Here is a 22,525-nt window from a genome sequence, read left to right as displayed (position 1 = left end):
ATTTCTTTACAATGATCCCAAGACCCTGGAGTCTCTTTCGATGGCCCTTGGACTACATGTTGCAGCTTCATCGCCACCCACATGGAAGAGCAGTAACGGGTAAGAGTCCAAGGGGCATACCAGGCTAGGAAGTTTCCTAGTGAGGTCCTTAACTTGGGCCCCAGGGAGGCAGCAGGCTTCCACAAGAGGAGGGTCTGTCCGGCATATTGGACCCTCCTTTCCCCTCAGAAGGGAGTCACCTACAACTATAACATGTCTTTTCGTCCTTGAAGAGGTTGTCATGATAAGGGGAATAGGCCTTTCTGACCTTGGTAGCACCTCTAGTGCAGATGGACCATCATCCACATCATCCATTGCCTTGGCCTTGCACATCCAGAGCCTCGTACCTGTTATACAGAGGCACCTGGGGAGGCAGGGTGGGCAAGGAGGGGTTCGCGTGCCACCCCAAGCATGGAGTTGCCTCCATTCACTCCTCTCCTTTAAGCTACTGCCTTCAGCCTGGTGGGGGGAAGATACAGGATCCCCTTGATCTTGTGTTTTGTTTTGTTTTTTTCCTGGTGGCTGTTCCTGCTTCTGTCTCAGGGAGGGCAGAGCATGGTTCTGTCAGCCTATCTCTTTCTCAGCCTCCCTGATGCTCCTTAACCTTTCTCCTCCCTCTTGTAGCTCTGCCACCAGGCTGAGCAGATCCTCCACCTGGTCGCACCTCACAGCTGTTCTGACGACTACCGTCCCTTACCAGCAAAAGGGTCTGGCACTCCCTGCAGCCCGAGACCGGGGTGGCTGCATGTGTTTTCATGGGAGCTCTGTCTGAGTCGCCACATCCATTCTGCCGAGTGTGGAGGACATGGCTTTCCACCAGGTGGATACCATAGCTGTGCTCCTTCTGCGAGGATGACGACCACCAACTGAACTCACCCCTTGAGGGTGACTGCGCCCTTCCTGTGCAAACTGCCATGCCAGGTTCTGGTTGCTCATGCTCTCCAGGCTGTTTTTCATGAGCCTGGGGGTGGCTGCAGTTGTCCTGCAAGCCTAGGCCTCGTCAGCCTCTCCCGACAGACCTGCCGGGAGCCGGTAGGTCTCTCTGCTGCCCTAGTGTTTCCATGCCTCAGGAAAACCCCTTGTGCGCTGAGATCTGCTGCTCTGCTACGGGTTGGGACAGCTCTGGAGCAGTTCCCATCGGCAACAGGAAAAAAGGAAAATCAGGAGAGCAAAGCTGCCGCTCACAGGGACTGTACTGGGCACAGGTACCAGGGCTGCAGGGGTGGCCTCTGTGAGAAAAGACCTGGGAGTGTCCCATGCTGGACACAGCCAGCTCAACAGGACACAGCTGAGCCCATCAGCCAAGTTGGTAGTGCCCCTGAGAAAGCTGCCCAGCAGGGAGAAGTGAGGAAAAATGTGAGAGAAACACCCCTGCAGACACCTGCATCAGTGAAGAAGGAGGTGAGGAGGTGCTCCAGGCACCAGAGCAGAGATTCCCCCACAGCTCATAGAGAAAACCATGGTGAAGCAGATTGTCCCTGTGCAACCTGTGGGGGACCATGGTGAAGCAGATCTCCACGCTGAAGCCTGTGGAGGACCCCATGCTGCAGAACATGGACGTGACCTGAAGGAAACTGCAAACCATGGAGAGGAGCCCATGCCGAGCAGGCTTATTCTGAAGCAGCCTGTGAGAAGGAGCCACACTGGAGTGTGGGAAATTTTTCAGGATGACAGAGTAGCAGAGGACAACTCCCATGGATTGAGGTCAACACCCTTTCCCCTTCCCCGCTCTGTCACTTGGGTGGGGTGGGGGTGGGATGGGGGGGGCAGGGAGCTGGTAATGAAGGAGTAAAGTTGAACCTGGGAAAAAGGGGGGTGGCAGGAAGGTGGTGGTCTAATTTTTGGGTTTGTTTCTCACCATCTAAATCTATTACAATTGGCAAGAAATTAACTTTCCCCAAGTCAAGTCTGTTTTGCCCATGGCAGTAATTGGTAAGTGATCTCCCTGTCTTTCTCTCAGCCCATTAACTTTTCCATCTTATCTTCTCCCCCCATCCTGTTGAGGAGGGGGAGTGAGAGAGCGGCTGGGTGGGCGTCTGGCAGCCAGCCAAGGTCAAATTCCTTGGAAGGGAGGATGGGGGGAGGGGAACCCCAAAAAATCACTTACCAGCAAAATCTCTGCTCTGTGCTCTACCCTGGAGACACAGCACCTACAAAGAGAACAAGCTGAAACAGGTAGCCACCAATAATTCAAACTCAGACGATTTTACTTCGCTTGCTGCTGTGCTTCAACCTCTTTTGCTTGTCCCAGTTTTGGACCCAGCCAACATTTTTCCATGCATGTCATCACTTCACTGCTCCTACAACATTCCCCTATTGTCGAGCACATACACACAGGCGAGAGCTGCCCACCTGCCTGCCGTGGAGTTTGCAAGGGTCTGTGGCTGAGCTACTCAGAGCTGCTCGAAGAATCTGAAGACGCTATTCAAAGAGAAACTGGAAATGATCATTTATCCGGCTCTGATGCCCTTCATGCTTTGGCAGGGATCACGGGTATTCAGAGCAGGCTAATCAGAGGAAATCATTAGAGGAGGAGCTCCCTTATAGAGCTGGTTACAGTACAAAGGTCTACAAACAAAGGCTTGGCAGCCCCTGGACTGCCCGAACAAAGAGCAAGGAAGGATTCGAGTCTCCTTTGCAGCCTTAACTTGTTCCAGCGCTGTCTTCAGACCAACGGTTGCTCTTTGTACGCACTAACACCAGCCAGGCCTGTTCCTAGAAAAATGCTCCCAATTCATTTTCTCTCAAATCCCATTGCAGGAGATTCATGAGATCCAGCACTCCGGGGAGATTTTTTTGGATACAGCTGTCCCTTTTCTCCCCTCTGCACAGCAGTGTGCTGCTACTGCCGCCACAGCAGAAGAATTTGAAGTTTGTGGATTTGAAGTGTGGAACTGGAGGGGGCCGAGGGGAAATGGAGAGAAAAGCAGAAGAGTGGGGTGGGATGATGTTTCCAGGCAGCTTTTCTCCATTGCTCCGCCCATCCCTGTTCCCTCTTTCCCCAATAGATGCTAATCCCCGCTACCTCCCCTGCTGAGGCCCTGAGCTCCCAGTCTGCCCTAACCCCTATCAGCTTTCAAAAATGTCCTGTTGCGCCCTACTTTCACTTTCACTTTCACTTGCCAGCGTTTCTGCTGCTTGCAGGGGTTTTCCACTCACTAAATAGCCCCACTCAGAAAGAAACAGGTGAAACAGTTAATAAACCAGACAAATATTTCACTGGCAAGACAGGTAGTGTCCTTCAACTTTTGCTGAAGATTCCACTATCTGGTCTTGTGCAACTGAGAGATATCCTGTAAATTTGCTGTTTGTATCTCCACAGGAATAACTTTATACAGAAGAAATTTTATACATAAAAACCTCAGGCCACCTTTTCTCTTACACACTTCCTCATCATGTGGAAGAAAAGGTGAATTAATGAAAACATAAACACAGCTCACGATATGACTGACTGCAAGCAGTTACCCTCCCAGCAGACCTTACAGCCAAGCCCACAAACCATGAAATCCCCAACTTCCTCCCTCCCTACTCGGCAGCACCCCAGGAAAGCTGTCAGAACCCAACACATGCCACCTTCCCCGTCTCCCCTACTCACAGTCCTGCTGCCAGGCTGGTCAGCCACCCCCCCGGGAGCTGAGGGCATCAGCCACACGCTTACCGGTCAGATGAACCCTCTGAAGTCTCGCTCCACCCAGGAAAGATCCCACAGCTGCAGTAAAACCTTCAGAAATAAAATATGACTGGCTTGTTTGAGCTCCTTGTGAACTCCCAACAGCACGTTCGTAACTCGCTGTCTCTCTCAGAGTCTCTCTCCACGGGACGTCACGGTTGCGTCTCCGCTAGCCACTGGCCCTTCAGAAATGGAGCTGCATAACATTTCCTTCTGGTTATTGCGCCATACACACGTGCATCTGCCAGGCATGAGCAGAGCGGCCAGGCACAGCTGATATTTTTGGCAGACACATCAGTAAAATTAGCATCCCTACAAACCGGAATAGTTTGCCCCTTTGCTTGGTTCCTGTTGTCCTACACCAGCTCTTACCTTGAGCCGATTCCTCCTATCCTCCCAGTGGCTGGGGATATTCAGGACCTTCTCCTTTCAAGATTCATGCTGAGAGCACCTTCGTGCTGAACATCATTCTTTGAAAGCTGAAAGCTGGCTTTGCCGTGCAAAGCAAACCCCAAATCTCAATACAGAAAGCGGGTGCATCTCTCAACACGCTCTCCATGTTGGTCATCGTGCTGTTCGTGGTGGGAGGGGGGTTTGCAGTACACAGCGCCACACAGAGTGACCCAAACCAGTGCAAACCAAGCACAGAGCCCTGTGGGGCAGGCTCAGTCAGCCCACACAGACCTCTGCGCTGTCCCGACTATTTGTTTTCCTTTACCTTGAAGTCTGAGCCTCCCCTCTGTTCTTCCCCGTGGAAATCAAAGAGTAAGCAGCTTTCTGATCTGACCTCCAGTCTCAGAGCCTAAAAGAGCCTCTGAGAGCTCTGAAGTGTAAAGCTTAGGGACAGGTCAAGTAGTACTAACTACATAAACATGTTCAAATGCAAACATTTGTTTTATTTTGTTTTGTTATACAAGTTACATTCAGTTGAATTGCCCAGAACATTTTTATTTTCTGATGATCTAGTTAGACCAGATCTTTAATGGCTGAAACACATAAATCTCTGTTTTAGTTTCTGGAAAGGCTGCACTTCAACTGCATTTTACAGATGTAGTATTAAAATAAAACAACAAAACACCACAAATGTGATTATGAAGTTGAACTTTGTTTCTTCCCCATGTCACCTTTCTTGACTGGCTTTTGACCTTCCATATAGTATCTGGCTCTCTTCTCCACAGTTGCACAACTTTTATGCTTCCCTTTGACTGATGAGATTTATAGGATCAGGTCCCGCAGGTTCATTTTTGCATATGTGAATTCTCTAGTAAAATGCTCTTCTGAACTGAAGCCAAGAGTTTCAGTAGGCATGAGATATCAGCTCTAGGAAAAACATTCTGGCTTGCTAGAAAATGTTTATGTAGCTTTGCTGGGAGCAACATACCATCCTTTCTAAAAACAAACAACTCGCCACAGACTGGAAACTTGAGCTCACTGTAAACAGACACCTTCTGAACAATGTATTTTTTATTTTTATCACTTTTAATTGCAATGTCATCTGTGGAGCTGTTGAACCACTGATTTCTAACTGTCAATGTAACCACAGTACTGTATCTGCCTGCGTTTCTCGTATCTGACAGGTCTTGGAGTAGACATCCTATATATAGCCCTGCAAGATCATATTCCTGCAGAGTCAGCGGAGGCATCCAAGTGTGGTTTCCCTGCATATGTCAAATGATTTATCATAAAGAAACCATGGTCCGGCAGGTAGGATTACTTCTTTTCCCCCCATGAATTTCAATTCTTGTTCCCTTTTTCTCTTCAGAGGAAATGGACGGACAAAAAAAAGATGTTTCACCCTTTCTATGTGCCTATCTGCAGACACACAGCAGCTCTGTCGCAATTTCAGACCACTCCAAGGTTTGATGCGTGACTACTGATGCTATGGTGTGGGCACACTGTGCTTGCAGGGGTCCTGCAGCACAGGACCACACTGACAGCACTTCATGCTTCTACCTCAAGGTGTGAAAAATCCCCCAAACCACTACCTAAGGGGGTAGACTCAGGCTCTATTGGGGTGATGGGTCTCACCTGGTTCTGCAAGGTCTTCTGCAGCTGGTTCCCCAGCCACCCACACCAGGGCCTGGCCATGGGGTGCTGCAGAAAGATGTTCCAGGAGGTTCAGACCCATGTCTGGGAGGCTGGAAACATTTCCAGATCTCACTTGAACCCACACTATCATTTTAAGCGTCTACCTTCCCCACCTTCCCCTGTAGGTTGTGATGGTTTTCCCAGTAAGACTGGATGTCCTGTTGGACAATGTCCAGCAGCTTGTAAATTAAACTGTGGGAGGGGAGGGGGAAAATGAGCCCTGCAACTACACTGCTGCTACCCCAGCTTAATTTAGCATGGGAAGAGGAAGCAGTCATAACAAGAATAATAATTCTCAATTGCTTTGGAAAGAGAAAGGAAACAACAACAACAAAAAAACCTCAACAACTTCCTTATTTCCAAATCTTTATGATGAATTTTACAAGTTTCGGTAGATTACACAGAGTTTTTAACTGGTACTTTGGTTTTACTCCACGTAGGTAAATGCTTGATACAAAAGATTAAAAATGCACCACATTCTGCTCTTCCTCTCTCCAGCGGTCATTAGAGGAGCCTCAGCATACTACTTCCCATCTTTTATAAAAGGATTAACAATTAAGTGATTGGACATAGCTAATTGCTGTTTTATCTGGACATAACATTGCCACATTAATAATGTAAACCAAAGTAATCCAATAACGGAAACCTTTCTTATGTCAATAGTTCAAATGAGCATTTACATAATGATTCAGCAAGTCATTTGACCACAGATTTAAAGTTAAAGCTCTGACGTGAAGTCTTTCATGTCTTCGTACAGCATCAAAAGATGCACTTAATCAGGAATCTGCCCAAGTCTCATCAGTGATCTTGTCTAACTAAAGGGAAAATTGTATTTCACTGGACTTGGGCCAAAATCTGAATTTTCAACTTCACTGGTAGTACCGGGTGAGGAGTGGAGCTGGGGAATTGGGGGAGGAATCAGAATCTATTTTGTCATATTCTTGTTGATGTTTAGGTGTTGTTTTTTTAATGTGTTTGTACATTTTGAAATGTCATTTCAGAAAAATAAGATTCAAAATTGAAATACTATTTCAAAGCAAAATAAACTTACTCTGCTTATACAATAATCAAAGTAAAACATTCTGACCTTCCTTTGTTAATAATTGAATTTCAAAGGGTTTTCAAATATCTTCTCATTAACCTGAATTTGCACTTTCTGGTGAATGAAGTTTTCTCTCCCTGCCTCCTCCTTTCCAATTCAGCTACCTTTTTTCTAATTTACTCTCCCCACCCATTTCCCTTCATAATACTTGTCTACAGTATGGCTACTACAACATTTCAGTTTGAAACTTGCATTTGGGTTCCATGTATTGGACTAAGTTCTGCAACATGCTCCCTTCCTCTGTTTGCCAAGTTAGGAAATTAAAAAATTGTGTGTGTATATATATATACATACACATACTCACACAGACACTATTTTACTGAGGACTGGGCTAGGCTGCAAAATTAGGATCTTGGTTTTGAAGACACTCTGCAGGCAAAGCAAGTTCATTTCACAGAATAGCTTGTTCTCCTAAAAAAGAAAAGGGCAGAAACAGATGTGACACACTCATCCAGATCCCGATTGCCAAGCTTAGGAACACTTGCAGCAAGGTTTTGGCTCAGGCTCATCCTCATTTGCAGCAATTAAAAGAGCGTGGCCTGCTTTTGGTAGGATCAAAGGTATCAGAAACGGAGTAAGTAGTTTTTATCTTCTCCTGTGAGTTCTGATGTTTTTCTTAGTAAGTCTTGATTTCTTGTTGGACTACTTCCAGCAGTAACTGCAGTTTGTGTGTAAGATAATCTGAACGGGAGAAAAAAAAAAGGAAGAAAGTTTAGTTCGGAGGAAATCTTGAGATGTGGCTGAAACTCAGAGCATCAGCACTGATGGCTGAGCACTTTATGTTAGCAGATCACTGCAACCGTTTCCTTTCTTGCTGCATGTTTTCTTCTATTCAGTGGTTACTGATGCACCTCAGCCTGACATCAAATCAGAAGAAAACAAGATTCATAACTGAAATGATAAATTAAACTCAAAACTGGGCTCTTGTTTCTGAGCAAATCGTTGTGCCACCAGGGCGACACCCAAAGGAAATCTGTGCTAGACATTGCATGGAGTGGAGATGTGTTTCATTTACACACCCACTTCTGTGCCCAAAACTCTCCTGGCCTCTTCACCAAACAGATGACAGGCAGCACTGTCTTCTCCTACCAGACCTCTCCCCAGCCTTTCAGCAAGTATCTTTGTGCACGGGGTTACAGTGTCTGCCTGTCAATCTCTCCACCCTAACTTTTGATCTCATTGCTCATTGTCAGCCAAATTTGACAGAGAGGTCAAAGATATGATCAAGTTTAGCAGAAAGCAGGGCTGGGGTGCGAAAGCGACCCTCTTTGTTCTCCCCGTTGGTAGACCTCAGCCCTGTCTTTTTTAAAACAAAGCGCCAAGCTGGCTTATCAGTATATTCCCACGCCAGGCAGACACTGCCCGTGCCTGGCTGCCGCCCACCCGCAGCACAGCCCTACCCCTCATCTCTTCAGCTGCAGGGGCTGTGTCCTGGGAAAGCCGTTGAAGGGGTGGAAGGGATCACAACTTATGTTTCACGAGGTCTGTCGGTCATGGAGCAGTTTGTGTTAGAGATGAGCCCCGGGACCAAATCAACATCCCTGGCCCTGAGCCTGTTGAGGTCCACAGTAATGAAACTCAAACGCATACTTACAAAACGGGCTACGGCAACGACTTGACATTTGCCTATGGATTATGAGGTAGTAGACTGGAAAACCGCTTAAAACCACGGTGCATCCGATGCTAATGTTCACAGGGTCTGAGTAGAAAGACATTGCCACTGTGAAGAGGCAGATGATGGTAAAAGAGACAGGAACGAACAGGGGAACCTGGGGAAAAGAGCACAGAAGACTCTCTGGCAAAACTGATGGCTGTAGCAAATCAGCCTTCATATGTGCCAGCACACACTGCATTCACTTCTCCATCTTAAAGAAGATGAGAAAAATCATATGGCTGTCCTGCACACTTTCTGTACGATCAGTTGTGAATAAGTAGGATGCATAGAACAAAAACTGCCTTGTACCACTGTGTGCTCTGTGAGGTGCATGTCTCCTATATTCATGTGCATCAAAATATAAACCTCAGTTGCAACTGGAAGCCAAGCAGGGGGAGAAGTCACCTATACCCCACTGTTCTCTCAATGCACTGGTTCTGTGCATGCACATGCACATGTACCCACTTGCCCCCTGTGGCAACTGCTGGTGGAAAATCCGAAGCCAAGAATAGAAGCAGCACTTTGAATTAAACCATTCTTTGGTTATAACACTCATGACTCATTTTGACCTGTCTCCAGCTTGCCTGAGACTTACAGCGGACAAAACAGGATAAAGGAGACTCCCTATCTCCCTAACACCTGCATCAAGAACATGAGATTCAACACCACCCTGATGAAAGACCGAAGAAGCAGTCAGCACTTCAGCCTTACCCTGTTGGGTGAGCCAATTCATTGGAGCTATTTGGAGAGTAAATCGGAAGACTGCAATAAATGATAAAACCATGAAATATTCCCTCAGTCTTTGGACGCAACCTTAGCCAAGTTACTCCTCACCATGGCTGATAGAATGAAGGAGCTGCTGGCCTCTCACCTAGGGTGACAATCTCTTTTCCGGTAACAGCCATCCTATTTTGGATGCTGACCATAACGAGCTGGAAGAGATCAGTTGTTCTAGCAATGGCAGCCATCCAGCCACCAAACTTATGTGCTCTTGCTGTTTTTCCAGGCGGAGCATCCCCTGCCAGCCTCTCCTACGTGCACGCACTCACACTGCACATCTGCTCAAGAGGTGTGTGAGAGGACTGGTTCCTCCTCTTACCGGTGTTTTCTCACCATTTCTAACTCAAAATGCTACAGGGGAGAAGAAGTACCAGCACAATCACATGTATTTTATGATTTGTTCTCTGTAAGCTGGTGGCGGAAGACGACCTCTCTGTGGCCACTAGAGCGCAGCACACGCCCACACCACCTGCGCGCAGTCCTTCCCTCTTGCTGATAACTGGCCTTTGGGTTTGAAGGGGTTATAAAAACTGGGGGGGGGGAGGGGGGGAAATCAACCACACTGACCAAAAGTCACCCCACTTCCCTCCCTCACTTAATCTGCTTTTAGGAGCCGTTAAAAGCCAAAATCTCTGTCTAAACCAAAATGGGGCAAAATCTCAGCAGCTGAAAACATCACCAGTGCTATCCACTAATAAACTTCCCCTGAGAAGCTTGGTTTAAAAAAAAAAAAGAAAACTTCTTTAAAATCTGGTTCTGGGTGAGTACATGAGTGCAGCCAGTGAACAGGGAAGCTTCAAGGTCTCTGCTAAACACAGAGTCTCCCGCAAAGATGAAGAAGAAAAATTACCCCAAACTTTGCATCAGGCCTCGCACAGCTCAGGGAGGAGCCCTGGGAGCCACGGGAAGCATTTCTGTCCCCTGAGCTTCTCGCTGATCGGCTGCCTGGTGCCTATGGCCTCGGAGGTCCTCTCTCCTCCCCAGGAGCTGACTGGAGGCACCAGGCAGGTGAGACTGGAGACAGCAATAAACTGCGCACGCCTCGAGCGCTACCCTGGCAAAATGCCTTCTGCGCATTATCCGGCAGTGGGAAAGGCGCTCCAAGCGCAAGAAAGCTGCTCCAGCACCAACTCCAACTTCCCCCACCGACACGAGGAGGATCCCAGCACCCAGCAGTGTGAGAAGGACCACCGAAGGGACCCAGCTGGAGGCTAGGGAAGGGCACAAGAGGACAAGATGTCCTACAATTTGTGGTATGCGTGCACACGCTGTGCACATCCTCAGGGCCTGCAGCAAAACTGTTGCACACAAGCTGCTTTACACTATACAATATATTTGTGCCAGCAGATGATTCCCCTTAAGTCAGGTTTGCTCCTAAGATCCCTTCTGCCACGTTCTTTTCCCCCAAGCCTGACACCCTCCTGCTTCTCAGCTAGAGCTGATATTTACCTGCCGCTGAAATAACATCCAGGCAAGGGTGTGTCCTTGCAGCCCGAGAGAGACAAGTCTGGGAGCTGCCTTCTGCACATCTCCCAGTTCCCAGCCTGAAATTTTGTCCCCTGGAGCAGGCTGCCACTTTACAGATGCAACTGGTGACAGCATGTAGAACTGGCTTATAGGATTTACCACATCTGGCTGTTTGGGCACTTAAACCAATTTCAGAAGCTCCCCACATGCCTTAATGAGCAATAAGGATGGAGATCCCTTAGAGCCTAAAGGCAACCATGGCCATGTAATGCTCTAACTATTAGAAAATAAGAGAGAGAAATCACAAGCCTGCGCATTCCTGGCTGTTAGGTGCAAGCCATGCGTTACCTCGAACGGGCTGCGCAGCTCCGGGTGACGGTGGCGATGTACAATGAGCCCAAGGGTGGCTAATCCTATGAAGAGCCATCGGGAAAAGCTGAAGAAGTTCATTAGATGGTAGATATCTCCGATACACACCATGGCAGTAACCAAAGGGAACTGAGCATTGTGAAGATGAAATACAGTCATTAAAGCCTTACTACGGTCCTTGGACTAGAAAGGGTAATATGGATCACCTCCTCCAGCCCCCCTGCAATCACAGGCAGCTACTTCACAGCCCCAACATTTCAGAGGTCAGAGAGCTTTACAGAACAGTGTCACGGACTGAAGGCAAAGGCCTAAATTCACTATTATGATGTGCTACAGAAAGGAGCAATCCTTTCAAGATCAACTGCATCTTTGATGCTTTATGTCCTAGACAGGGCAATTAAAACATGCACAATCCAAAAGCCTGTGCTGTCGGTACAAAGACTACCTGTAAAGATATCTGTTAAGTTTTTAGCAGTTGGCTGACCTGCAAGAGGCACTGCAGCACACTGCAGTTAGGATGGAGCTGGACCACTGCCAGAAAAAAAAAAACAAACAACAAAAAACAAATCAAAACTGAGAGCGTCTCTGCAAATGATCATTCCCTGCATTTCCTCCACACCTGGGAATTTCAGTTTTCCAAATAGCCAAAGCCTGGCAGAGGTGTTTTCATAGGACAACATCAAGCAGCAACTGTGGCAGATGGTAGGGACAGTACTTTTAAAAAAGGTGTCCAAGGCTATACTTGGAAGTAGTGGGTTGGACATCACTGCTGGCACGTGGGGACTTAATACTTTGCAGCCATTTTCAGTATTCCACCTTTTTAATTTTTCAGAGTCTGACTTAGTGTTTCAACACCCTTTAAAACTCCTCAGCTTCTCCAGGCTTTGCAAGAAAGCCAAGACTGCAAGAACAGGGCATGTCACACAGCCAGATCTCCTTACCATTAACATGACAGCGGGAAGGGGTGTATGCCTTCGAATGTGGATCATGGAGAAGAGAGGAGGCCACTGTCCTTCCCTGGAAGCCACAAACAGAGTCCTAGGAGAAGACAGGGACCCCGATGCATTAGCATCCCGGATACAGACTAGAAACAAGAAGATCAGTCACTGGACTGACCTGAGGCCACAAGGCACACCCCCCGGCACAGATCTGCTATTCAAGGCCACAGTTCTGCCTTTAGCCACACTTTTGGGGCATCTGGAAGAAAAACCCAATATTGAATTCCCGTAGCTCTCCCAGGACCAGTCAGTTCAGTGGAGGTCAGAGCCCACCAGCAGGACCATTGGCAGCATCCCCTTGGGTGGCCTGTTAGCAGAGACCTTTGGGCAAGTGATCATGAGTGAGTTTGGGCTGGAAACAGAAGCAAGAAAGTTTCTTGCCGTCAGAGAAAGGGTTAATCTTTCCAGTAGGAAGTAGAGGGGTCACAAACTCCAATTCTTTATAAGAGAGGCTGGTGAGTTTATGAAAGCGGATTGTCAGTCTTGATGCCTATATTTTTTATATATTAAAAGATATAGATATATAGATATATAGATATATAAATTAAGTGCAATTTCCTCAAATAATAGAGGATTTTCAATCCTCTGGCCAGCTGTTGGAAAATATATTTTGGCATACTGCCGAGAGGCCAGCTACACACAAGACCAGCTACAAAACGACAGCAGAGAGCTCCTTGCCTCCATCCCTCCTTTGACTGACGAAAGGGCAATTAGGGAGAAGGCACTGCATCCAATTTTATAAATTTAATATCCACAAACAAACCATGCCAGAGCATCAGCTGGGCTGGAGCAGGGCCCAAAGCAGCTGGGGCATGAGTGTAAAAGTGGTTTTATTGCTGTCTCTGTGGTTTTGCAGGGGTGTGGCTGGCCAGCAGCCAGGGAGGCCCCATGGCTGTTTATATGGCCTTTCTGCAGTGATTATGTTAATGGTGCCAGGATGGGGGAGAGAAAGGCGATAGGGACACGCAGAAACTCTGTGCTGTCTAGGGACTTCTCGTCGTCCAAGGAAACCACTATCTAGAGGAGCAAACAGGGAGGATTTTCCGCACCTGTATTTAATACAGGACTTCAGGGCAGTGGATCAAATAACTCACTAGCTTTTGTGCTATGAAACATCCCTTTCATATCAACTGATTTTTCCTTTTGCAATCAAAGCTGTGGAACAGAACCAGCTCCAGAGAGTTCGCTTAGCTCCTCGGGACCAGCACGACGTGCTTCTCCATAAGTTCTGCCCTCCTCTCCAATTCCAAGACTCCCATAAGGACATGCAGTGTAGTAGCCAGTGAAGCTGGCAAGATAGTTTTTCCACAGAACAAAGCTTTTCTTATTGCTACAACAAGACTTGTTGAGCCTCAACTATTGCTTTAGGAATAGCCCATCCCAGATAACATTTCACTGACCTCAAAGCAAAGTCCTCGAGGGAGAGTTTGCCTTTGGCCAGAGATCCTCACAACAGAGGGACCCTGTGCCCTGCAGCAGAGCAGCTGGGTCAACCCGGCAAAAGAAGACTCGGTCTCACTGAGCAGCTGCCAACATCAACAAAGCCTCTAGTTCACCAGAAACATTGACATTTCACTTTAAACTGGGGATTTAAACTGAAGGGTGCAGGGAGAAGATAAAAATCTTTGTTTGTGAGACCAGCCCTAGGTACCAAAGTCTAGACCTGGCCAGAAATAGAAAGGGTAGACTCTTAGCCAACAGGGATCATCCAGTATTTGACATCCTGGGAGTCAAAGGCCTTATTTTTCCCACAAGAGTGGTTAAAATACCATCACGTGGGTGGGCTGTTGCACAGGTCGCTGGTGCTTCCCTCTGATTCAGTAAGCCAAAAGAGTAATAAATTCTTAGGGATGTGACCTTGAAAACGTGAAGATTCCTCCATTCATGGTTCCAAAGCAGGACAGTGCGACAAGGACAGGGACCACGGAGATCAGGCTTTTGAAGGCTCGCTGCACAAAGCTCTGAAGGAAGAGCAAGTGTGACTTTAGGAAGATGTGGTGATCTCTAGAAAACATCAGATTCAAAAGAAAGATAACTTCCTCCATCAAAGGAGTAAAATATAACTCATAAGTCTTGCCTTTTCTACTGTCATCTGCAGGTTATTTTTCATTACCTTTTAGGCAAGACTAGAAGTTACTGTTGCCCAATAATCCAGAGAAATGAGAAAGCAATAAAGCATTTTATTGGAAAACCATCTCCAAAACACTTGCCACGACCACTCCTTCAGCATAAGCTGACCACACTGAAGAAGGATGATGGTAGGGGTAACAACTCACCACAGCCACAGCAGGAGAAGCCAGAACGTCTTGCGTTCCCAGGACCGTGTAATAGGAGACATTGGTGAGCATGTACCCCACAATTACTGTGATCACAGACACGATGACAGCCAGCGGGATATTTCTACAAGAGGAAGAGAGACCCACAAGGAACAAGCTGTTATCCCTTCTTATGCACACTACTACTGCAGATTGCAGCTGGCTTTGGTTAGGTGAACCCACAAACTTATTTCCTCCTATACTGCATTTGGGAAAGCTGTGGTACCCCAGATGCTGGTAACCCAAGATGACTTCTTCCCAGCCTTACCGTTCAGGTCTGACCAACTCTTCACGCACAAAGCTGGTCTGAAACCTGCACGATGGGAAAAGACAGGGAGAGAGTTTGAGCTGTGTCTCAGGCATCAGTCTGCTGCCCATGAAACACCCTCCTGTCACACCTACCAGCCTGAATACGCAAACATGCCTGCGTAAAAAGCCAGGGGCAGCTTATCCAAAACCAGCGACCGTCTGTCAAAAGCATCCTGGAAGTTTTCAGTGTGGCCTGAAGAAGAGAGAAACAAACAGACACGGAGCAGGGAAATGTCAGAGATGAGCTTCCTTCCCACGGCATAACACCCCTTGTACTTCTTGCCCAGATGTGGGAAGAGTGTTTGTGACTTCCTTGGAGCCAGGTATTCAGATTTGTTTCATTGCTTTAATTTGCAGTGCTGTGCTGACGCGTTTACTTCACAGTGACAGAACAAAAATGTCCCCCGTCCAGCTACAGGAGACATTTCAGGAACAGCAACGGCAGCAGCTGGTTCTGTTTCAGACAGAGCCTGCTGTGGGAATGGCAGATTGTGGAGATGAGAGGACCCAAGTTGTCCTGTCCTTTCTTTAGGCCCAAAATTAATTCACCAGGTTGATCCTACTTGTCCCCCCCTCCCAGCTCCCTAAGCAGCTGGATGCATACTCCTCTTTGATGTGGTGCAGCCAACGAGGCAGCTAATTCATCTCTCGCTGTGCTCTCTCCTGATCCCGCTGCCGGAGCGCTGACCCCAGCCCCATGCTGGCCGGAGCATGGGAACCGGGGTGGAGGAGGGAGCGGGGACTGCCATCCCGGCCCCCCACTCCAGGCACACTCCCTGCCTGTCGCCCCTGCCAGCCGCCACGGCTCGCCTGCAGGAGGAGGGACTGAGGACACAGAGGGCAAAGCAAATAAAATTTGAAAAGTAGAGGTGGCTCAGAGAGAGATCCCATTTTACTAACTCCCCCAATTTTCCTAAAAGTTCTCTGCTTGAAATAACAACAGCAAGACAAACAAACAAATGAAAATCAAAGTCAGGATACTGGAGATATTAAAAGACCGGTTGACGTGGTGCTTAGGGACATGGTTTAGTGGTTTGGCAGTGTTAGGCTGATGGTTGGACTTGATGATCTTAAAGGTCCCTTCCAACCTAGATAATTCTATGATTTTGGATATGAACCATATTTTATCAAACTCAAAAAAACCCCCAAAAACTAGGGAAGAGGAGAAACACCTAATGGCCTCTCATTCAAAGTAAGACCGATAAAAAACACAGTCAAAAGGAGTTGTATTTCCAACATTGTCAAATCTGGGTAGCCCAAGGTTTGGTGCCGCATCAACATTCAGTTCTCTGTTTCAAAGTCTCTTTAAAAGTAGAAAGTGCGGAGCTCACCTAGTTGGGCTTTGGCAGAAAAGGGATGAAATGGCACGAGGCACATGGAGGAAGTCAGGCCACTTCTATGGAGGTGCCTCTGCAAGGAGCTCTGTGACGAGATTTGGGCATTTGGGTTTGAAACACTGGCCCAGCAAGTCTTTAAAACAAACCCGAGCCAAAGGGAAGATAGTGGCAGAGGAAAGGACAAGAGTGTAACCAAAACAAAGTAGACCAAGGCAAGGAAATCAGGCAAACTGATTTAAAAGCACAAGACTGACTTTTAAGCACAAAAAAAATCCCCAAGTAAAAAAAGAAAATAGATTTGAATAAAACTAAACCAAAATATGGGACAGGATAGTCTTTTTATGTTCTAAAATGACTGCTGGTAAGTGATGGCACATAAAAAGGATTTATTGTCTGCAATACATTAATGAGTGATTTACAGTCCCCCATGTGTCACATTAAATACAACCTGTCATATTGGGGTCTCTTGGTGAATTCTCCCTCCAGATGTCACCGGCACTTATCCTCCTCACTGGAGGACGGGTGCCAGGGCTCCAGATTGTCATTTAAAGGCATTCCTAACGATAATAGCTCAGGATATCTAGCTGCAGGGCAGTCCTTCAGTTCAGAAGTGCTGCCAGCCCGAGGGGATCTTTGCACGTTCAAAGGAGCCAGCTCCAGACATCAAAAAGAAACCGAAACGTGGAGCCTGCTGCCTGCGTTGTTTCCTCTGCAGAGCAAGGTAATAGCATGAAGAGGGAGCAGGCTTCATCCCTTGAGTGGGAATGCCTTGGGCTTTTCTATAAACTGAGGCTTGGATTAAAGCCAATGCTCTTGTACCATTCCCAGAAGATACTACTGGTAGGGGTTTTTTTCCCCCCACTCTGCATGTGAGTATGCAATCCTGTGCGAGTCCATCATAAGTTTACTAAGTTACTGCCCATCTCTATTAGGAGGTAAAAAACATTAGCTTCAGGCACAGAAAGGTTAGGGATGCAGTTACCAGGCCTCAGCTGAGGGCTGGTGACTCATTGCACAGCTGTGACTAGTTCGGATCACCATGGGATGCTGTCACACATCCCTGATGTCCATCAAATTTGTGCTGCTTTGGAAGGATTTTGAGCCACGCTGAAAAGAGGCAAGTCTGACACCGAAGAAAGACCATCCACAGAGGAAGGTGCCTGCATGACCCTGGGTAGGCTCACACAGCCTCGGGCACTGAGGTTCGCTCAGTTTTGGAGAAAGCACAGCTGAGCCCGGTGCATCGGCCCAGTGCAATGATGCAGCTTAGCGCCAACTACCCTGGTCTCAGCTCCCAGCTAATTCACATCCAGCACGCAAGCAGAAAAAGCTCCTGCCAGCTAAAGGAGTACCACACTTGTCACTAGGGCCCGATAAAAGCCGTGAGAAGTGAGTATGTCGAGCCCCCTCGCTCAGCCACGCAGCAGCACACCTACCCTGGGCCAGCAGCATCATCCCCGGCACGATGATGAGTGCAAGAGCCAGGAGTTTGACGATGGAGAGAGCCGTCTGCAGCCGGGCACTCCAGGTGACGCTCCAGGAATTGAGGGTGAGGACCATGTCTGGAGAGGAGACCACACTGCTACAGCTGTAGCCCATGCTTGATGCACGCAGGAGAAAAGACAGCAGCGCTCCCTGCTCTGGGGATGCCAGGGAGAAGGCTGCGTGTTTACAGAGAGGATGATCGGGGTGAGAGATGTCAGAAAACACTACAGGTGAGGCCCAGCATACAGCGCTCGAAGGGGGAGCTGAGTTATGCTCCTAAGAAGGACCAGGAGCCTGGTTCCTGTCGGGAGATCCACGTCTGCCTGGGGGGAAGGTGTGAATTTGCAGGGAGGTCTCAGCAGCCTCCTTCACAGCAGTCCCTGTGCCAGCACACACCAACCCAGAGCAGGCAGGAGAGCTTCACAGGCACCAGGTGAGGAGTCCAAAACCTTGAGCCTCACAGCCTCAACCCGGGTGGCATTTGCACAATTATACATGGAGAGTTTCTGCTCCCATACTTGGCACAATCCCCAGGGCTCCAGCTGGTTGACCAGGAGGCCCATCCTCCTCCTTGGAGAATACAGTGGCCCCAAACCAGTGCCTTGCATCAAGAAGTTTTGGGTGTGCAAGGAGGTAAGACTGGAATCCGATCCCACAGTTATCCCAGAAGGTGTCCCCATAAGTGCCCCCGGTCTGGGGCAGAGAGGCTCCGAGATTGGCAGTCCAGTAAAAGTTAGTACTTACAGTACCCCAGGAGAGACACGAGCTTCACAGCAGGGACAGGGGCTGCACAGGGGGCAAAAAACGGCTCCAGCATGTAGCGGCCAAACGCCAAAGAAACCACAGCACTGTTGGCAGGCCTGGGGGTAGAAATCGAGCACAAACTGTGGTCTGTGGACAGCAAAAATATGGCGTGATGTAAAACTGCACAATACTCGGGGGGGGGGGGGGATGTTTCCCCACCCAGCTTAATGCTGCTCTCCCATGCATATCGTGAATTCCTGCAGTCTTTTTCATAGGTTTTTCTCAGTAAACGGGTTGAAAATCACATGCTGCAAAAAGATTCATTCCCAACTTGAAAGCAAAAGTTGAGATTAATGGTACTGAGCAATGCAGTGTGGTTCATATGTCATGCTTCAACTCAGCTTACTTGAAGGACACAGGCTATTGAGATGTGAGGACTTTCTTTTTGAAGTTAAAAAAGAAGTCATTTACAATTTTCTAAAATAATATTTAACTAAGGACTAAGTCAGAAAGTTGTCTCCACAGGAGAATCTGAAAAAGTTTCACCATGAAAACAGAAGATCTGAAATAATCTGGCATCTATTGCCAGTCTCTGAATAATACCATGGCTCTTGGAGGACACCAGCTGCCAGGGGAGAAGAGTGATATTCTTCAAGTACAGATCACATTGAACACGTGTAACTATTTACCCATTATGCCTTCTTTCTTTTATCACTGAAAATCTTTAAAAGTTGTTCAGATTGTTTCTTCTCTTTCCTTTACAAACTGCCTGGACTATTACCTGGCAACATAACTTGTTTTTTTAAATCATCACAGCATCCAGAAGAAGGCAAACAAACAAAACCTCTTACCTGATAGCAAAAAACTCTGCCCACAGGAATAAGAAACTTGGCAGAGGCCCTAATGTCTCCAAAATGTAGATATAATGTCCTCCAGACTTGGTGATTCTTGTTCCAAGCTCTGCATAACACAAGGCACCTGGAAAAGTTCAGGTAGAAATGCACTGAGTAAATCATCCCATGGGTTTTCTCTTTTCTGTGTGACTTTTCAGGGATTGAATGAATCTGTTTAAAATAAGTAGTGAATTAGAGGAAGAAAAAGGGGGTAAGCAGAACCACTCTTCCCTATTTTGTGTGCTACAGTGTTTTGAAGTTTTGAAGTAATTGACTTTTCTGTCAGAAGGAAAGAAATTCTCCATTTTCTGGTTAACGATACAACTTTTCCATGGAAGTTACAGGGAAAGGCGTGCGATAGAAATGTTGCACTAAGCTACAAGAGGTTTCTTTCAAAAAACGTCCTGGAGGTTTGGGTTCTTGCTTCTCCTCACAGTTAGACTGGTGAAATGGTGCTTACAAAGCAGTTAGAGCAGCTAAGTGGGCAAGCCGTCACTGAACTGGGCATTTCAATCACATTTTTGATCACAGACCACAGTTCCCATGTCCTTATCCTACATCTGCATATAAATCCCTCCCTTTGTTCAAAGACACCAGACAGAGGACATGGCAGGCTGTCTCCTCTGAGAGGGAAGACCTGCCACCGGAGGAGACAGCCCCGATGGTACAGAGCAAGGGAAGCATCCACGTGAGAGGCTCAGTCGGTCTCTTCTCACATGTTCATGTACGAGTGTACCGACAGACCTGGGCACTGCCTGCTCCTGCCTTGACAAAGGTCCCTGCACCTCCCTGCCCCTGCGCCGGAGCACAACAAGAAACCCTGGGAGAGGTGTGCCGGAGAAGACAGCTTAAAACTTTCAGGCGAACGGATAGAAACCTTTATGCCTCTGTCTGTGCCAAAAAAAAAAATCCATCTGTATTTTCTCTATAGAGCAATTCACCATGCCGTTTGAAGGGGTCTAAGTACGCATCTTAAGTCCTCTCTACACTGGATTCACTTGCAAGGTTGAATATCTTCTGTTCACCAAAAGAAATCATAAAACACTTCACTTTTTTGAGCACAACTCCCCTCGCAATGAGGCTGAGCTCTATTGGGACGTCACCCTGTGGGCTAAGACCATCTCTAGCTGCGCTATCTACTTGTTTGCCCAGCTCAGGCGGCTGTGGAGGGAGAGCACAGAGGAACCCAGCAGTGATATGACCATGCTTCCAAGTCCCGTGATGACCGGGCCATATTCAGGTGATGCCGGTAGTGAGGACCCCAATTTTTCCTGCCTCTCTGTTGACAAATTTGTGCAGAAACCCTGTTCAAAGCGTCAAATATAGGCAGACACCTCATCTCATTTATTCCAGTGGGTCTCTTTACGTACTTCAAGCACGTGTGTAAGTGCTTTGCTGAACTCCTGCTATGGGACTCGTATAATTGCTGTACTTGAAAGAAAAAAAAAGCACAAAAGAAAGCAGGCCTTTTTAATGTACTGCAAAACAAGTGTCAGCGAAATGATCAGGGGCGGTCATCAAGCTGATAAAAGGCAAGAACAAACCAACAAATTTGGCTACAAAATACAATTACTTGATAAAAAGACTCCCAAGGCCCTTCCAGCAGAGTCTGTCAAAGGGTGCAACTCAGAAAGAAACCTTTCCAACTGCAAAGCTTGGGCTATTTGATCAGCACACACGTTATCATGTATTGCTCTGCTCAGTTAGAAGAAATACCATGCTCACAGTGTATTTTAAGATTTTCTTTAAGCAAAAGTATATTATTCGCCAACCAACCACACATAGGCTACAACGTGAAACGTCAGTACGCATATGCTAAGAGCAAGAACTGCACTTGTTGGCTTATTAACAATTTAATGTCTTGATTTCTAAACTTGCATGTACATGTCACAGTGCCAAAGTGTTGTGTTTTTTTTTCCACATGGAGCATTTCTCCTTTCTTGGTTTTTTTTGGTTTTTTTTCTAAGTTATGACAGAAGAAGAACTTTAAAGTCACCCACTAAAAGAAACATCAAATTTCTCCTCAGAGCTGGGAGGTCTTGTAGTTCTCCTAACAGCACCTTTAGAGCATTTCTGAAGTGCTGATTTTATACCCTTAATGAAGGAAACTAAAAACCATACATTTTATCCATCGTAACTTTAAGAGCTACATTATTTCAGAAGAACTAGAATGAAACTGTCATCAAAAAGTCCACTCTTTGTGAGAAAACACTGGTATTAAATGCCAGAAACCAAGCCAAGGGTAACGCACAGAAAGTAGGGCTGAACTGATCTTCTCCATCTCGTGCTCCAAGGCAGCATCAGACATATCCAAACCATTTCTGACAGACACCCAGACACCCACCCACGGCTGGTGGATATTCTGCAGCTCCCCAGGCAATCTGCTCTAGCGCTTCTCTGTCCTCACGACAGAAAGGGGATCCCTTACAGCCTGGTAAGACTGTCACTTCTTGCCCTTTTCACTGGGTCTATGAAAACCACTGCACAGCCCTCAGACTCACAAGTGCCTTTTAGATGCCTACATCTCCCTTCCACCTTACATTGTCTCCCAGCTTTCCTGGCAGAGACCACACTATCTCCATCTGCAGTCATTGTCACTCCTCTGCCCTGGACTCACACATGATTTTGTGGTCACAGACCATAAGTGCTGGGATTTTCTCAGTTCTTTTGAACTAAAGACCCCTGGTGAACACCTCAGGTTTGTTAAACCTTTGTTTCTGTTGCGGTAGGAACAGGGAAATTTTGGTCGTTTCTGCTCCCAGCTTTTTATACATAAAAATGTACTGGCTACCCTCACCTCCCAGCTGCAAAGCAAAGGCTGACAAAGCTCACCACCACTCACCGAACATTGAGAGGAGCCCACAGGCAAACCAGACAACCAGGGAGAAACCCACGCTGCCGGAGTTTTTCAGTACTCCTTTTGGGGAGATAAAGATGCCGCTGCCAACCATGCTGCCGATGAGGAGAGAGAAAGCCCTCACCAAAGTTATCTTTTTCCTCAGAAAGACGGCCTCCTCTTCTTTCTTGTCTTTCACCATGGCTTTCTTCTAATTCCGGGAGAAAGTCATGCATTCAGGAGCTATGGTCTCCCAAGTGTTCTCAAGGCTCACCTGTAAGACAAGGAAAGAGTTAGGGATTCAGGGGTCTTCTTTTCTGGACAAGATTTTTCAAAGAAACCCATCAAGATTTGTTGAATCTGTTCTCAGCTGCTGGATGCCCCAACCAAACCACAGGTGCATATAACACACTCGGTATCATCTCTCACATCGGTACAG

General features: G+C 47.2%; 1 protein-coding gene across 1 annotated transcript; it reads right to left on the bottom strand.

The window, feature by feature from the left end:
- Positions 1 to 7,440: 7,440 nt before the first annotated feature.
- LOC104288579 (cystine/glutamate transporter-like) lies at positions 7,441 to 22,288 on the bottom strand. Its single transcript, XM_009887402.1, has 12 exons — positions 22,093 to 22,288; positions 19,209 to 19,335; positions 18,358 to 18,473; positions 17,565 to 17,690; positions 14,885 to 14,984; positions 14,751 to 14,795; positions 14,444 to 14,567; positions 14,025 to 14,128; positions 12,111 to 12,207; positions 11,149 to 11,298; positions 8,494 to 8,668; positions 7,441 to 7,580 (listed from the first exon to the last, which is right to left on the bottom strand). The coding sequence occupies exons 1-12, from the start codon at positions 22,286 to 22,288 to the stop codon at positions 7,516 to 7,518; spliced, it is 1,425 nt and encodes a 474-aa protein (XP_009885704.1). The 3' UTR covers positions 7,441 to 7,515.
- Positions 22,289 to 22,525: the final 237 nt, after the last annotated feature.

This window comes from Charadrius vociferus, unplaced genomic scaffold (genome assembly GCF_000708025.1).
Source record: "Charadrius vociferus isolate BGI_N301 unplaced genomic scaffold, ASM70802v2 scaffold196, whole genome shotgun sequence".
Classification (NCBI taxonomy): domain Eukaryota; kingdom Metazoa; phylum Chordata; class Aves; order Charadriiformes; family Charadriidae; genus Charadrius; species Charadrius vociferus.
The sequence above is the reverse complement of the archived record's forward strand: the minus strand, read 5'-3'. Positions and strand labels throughout refer to the sequence as shown.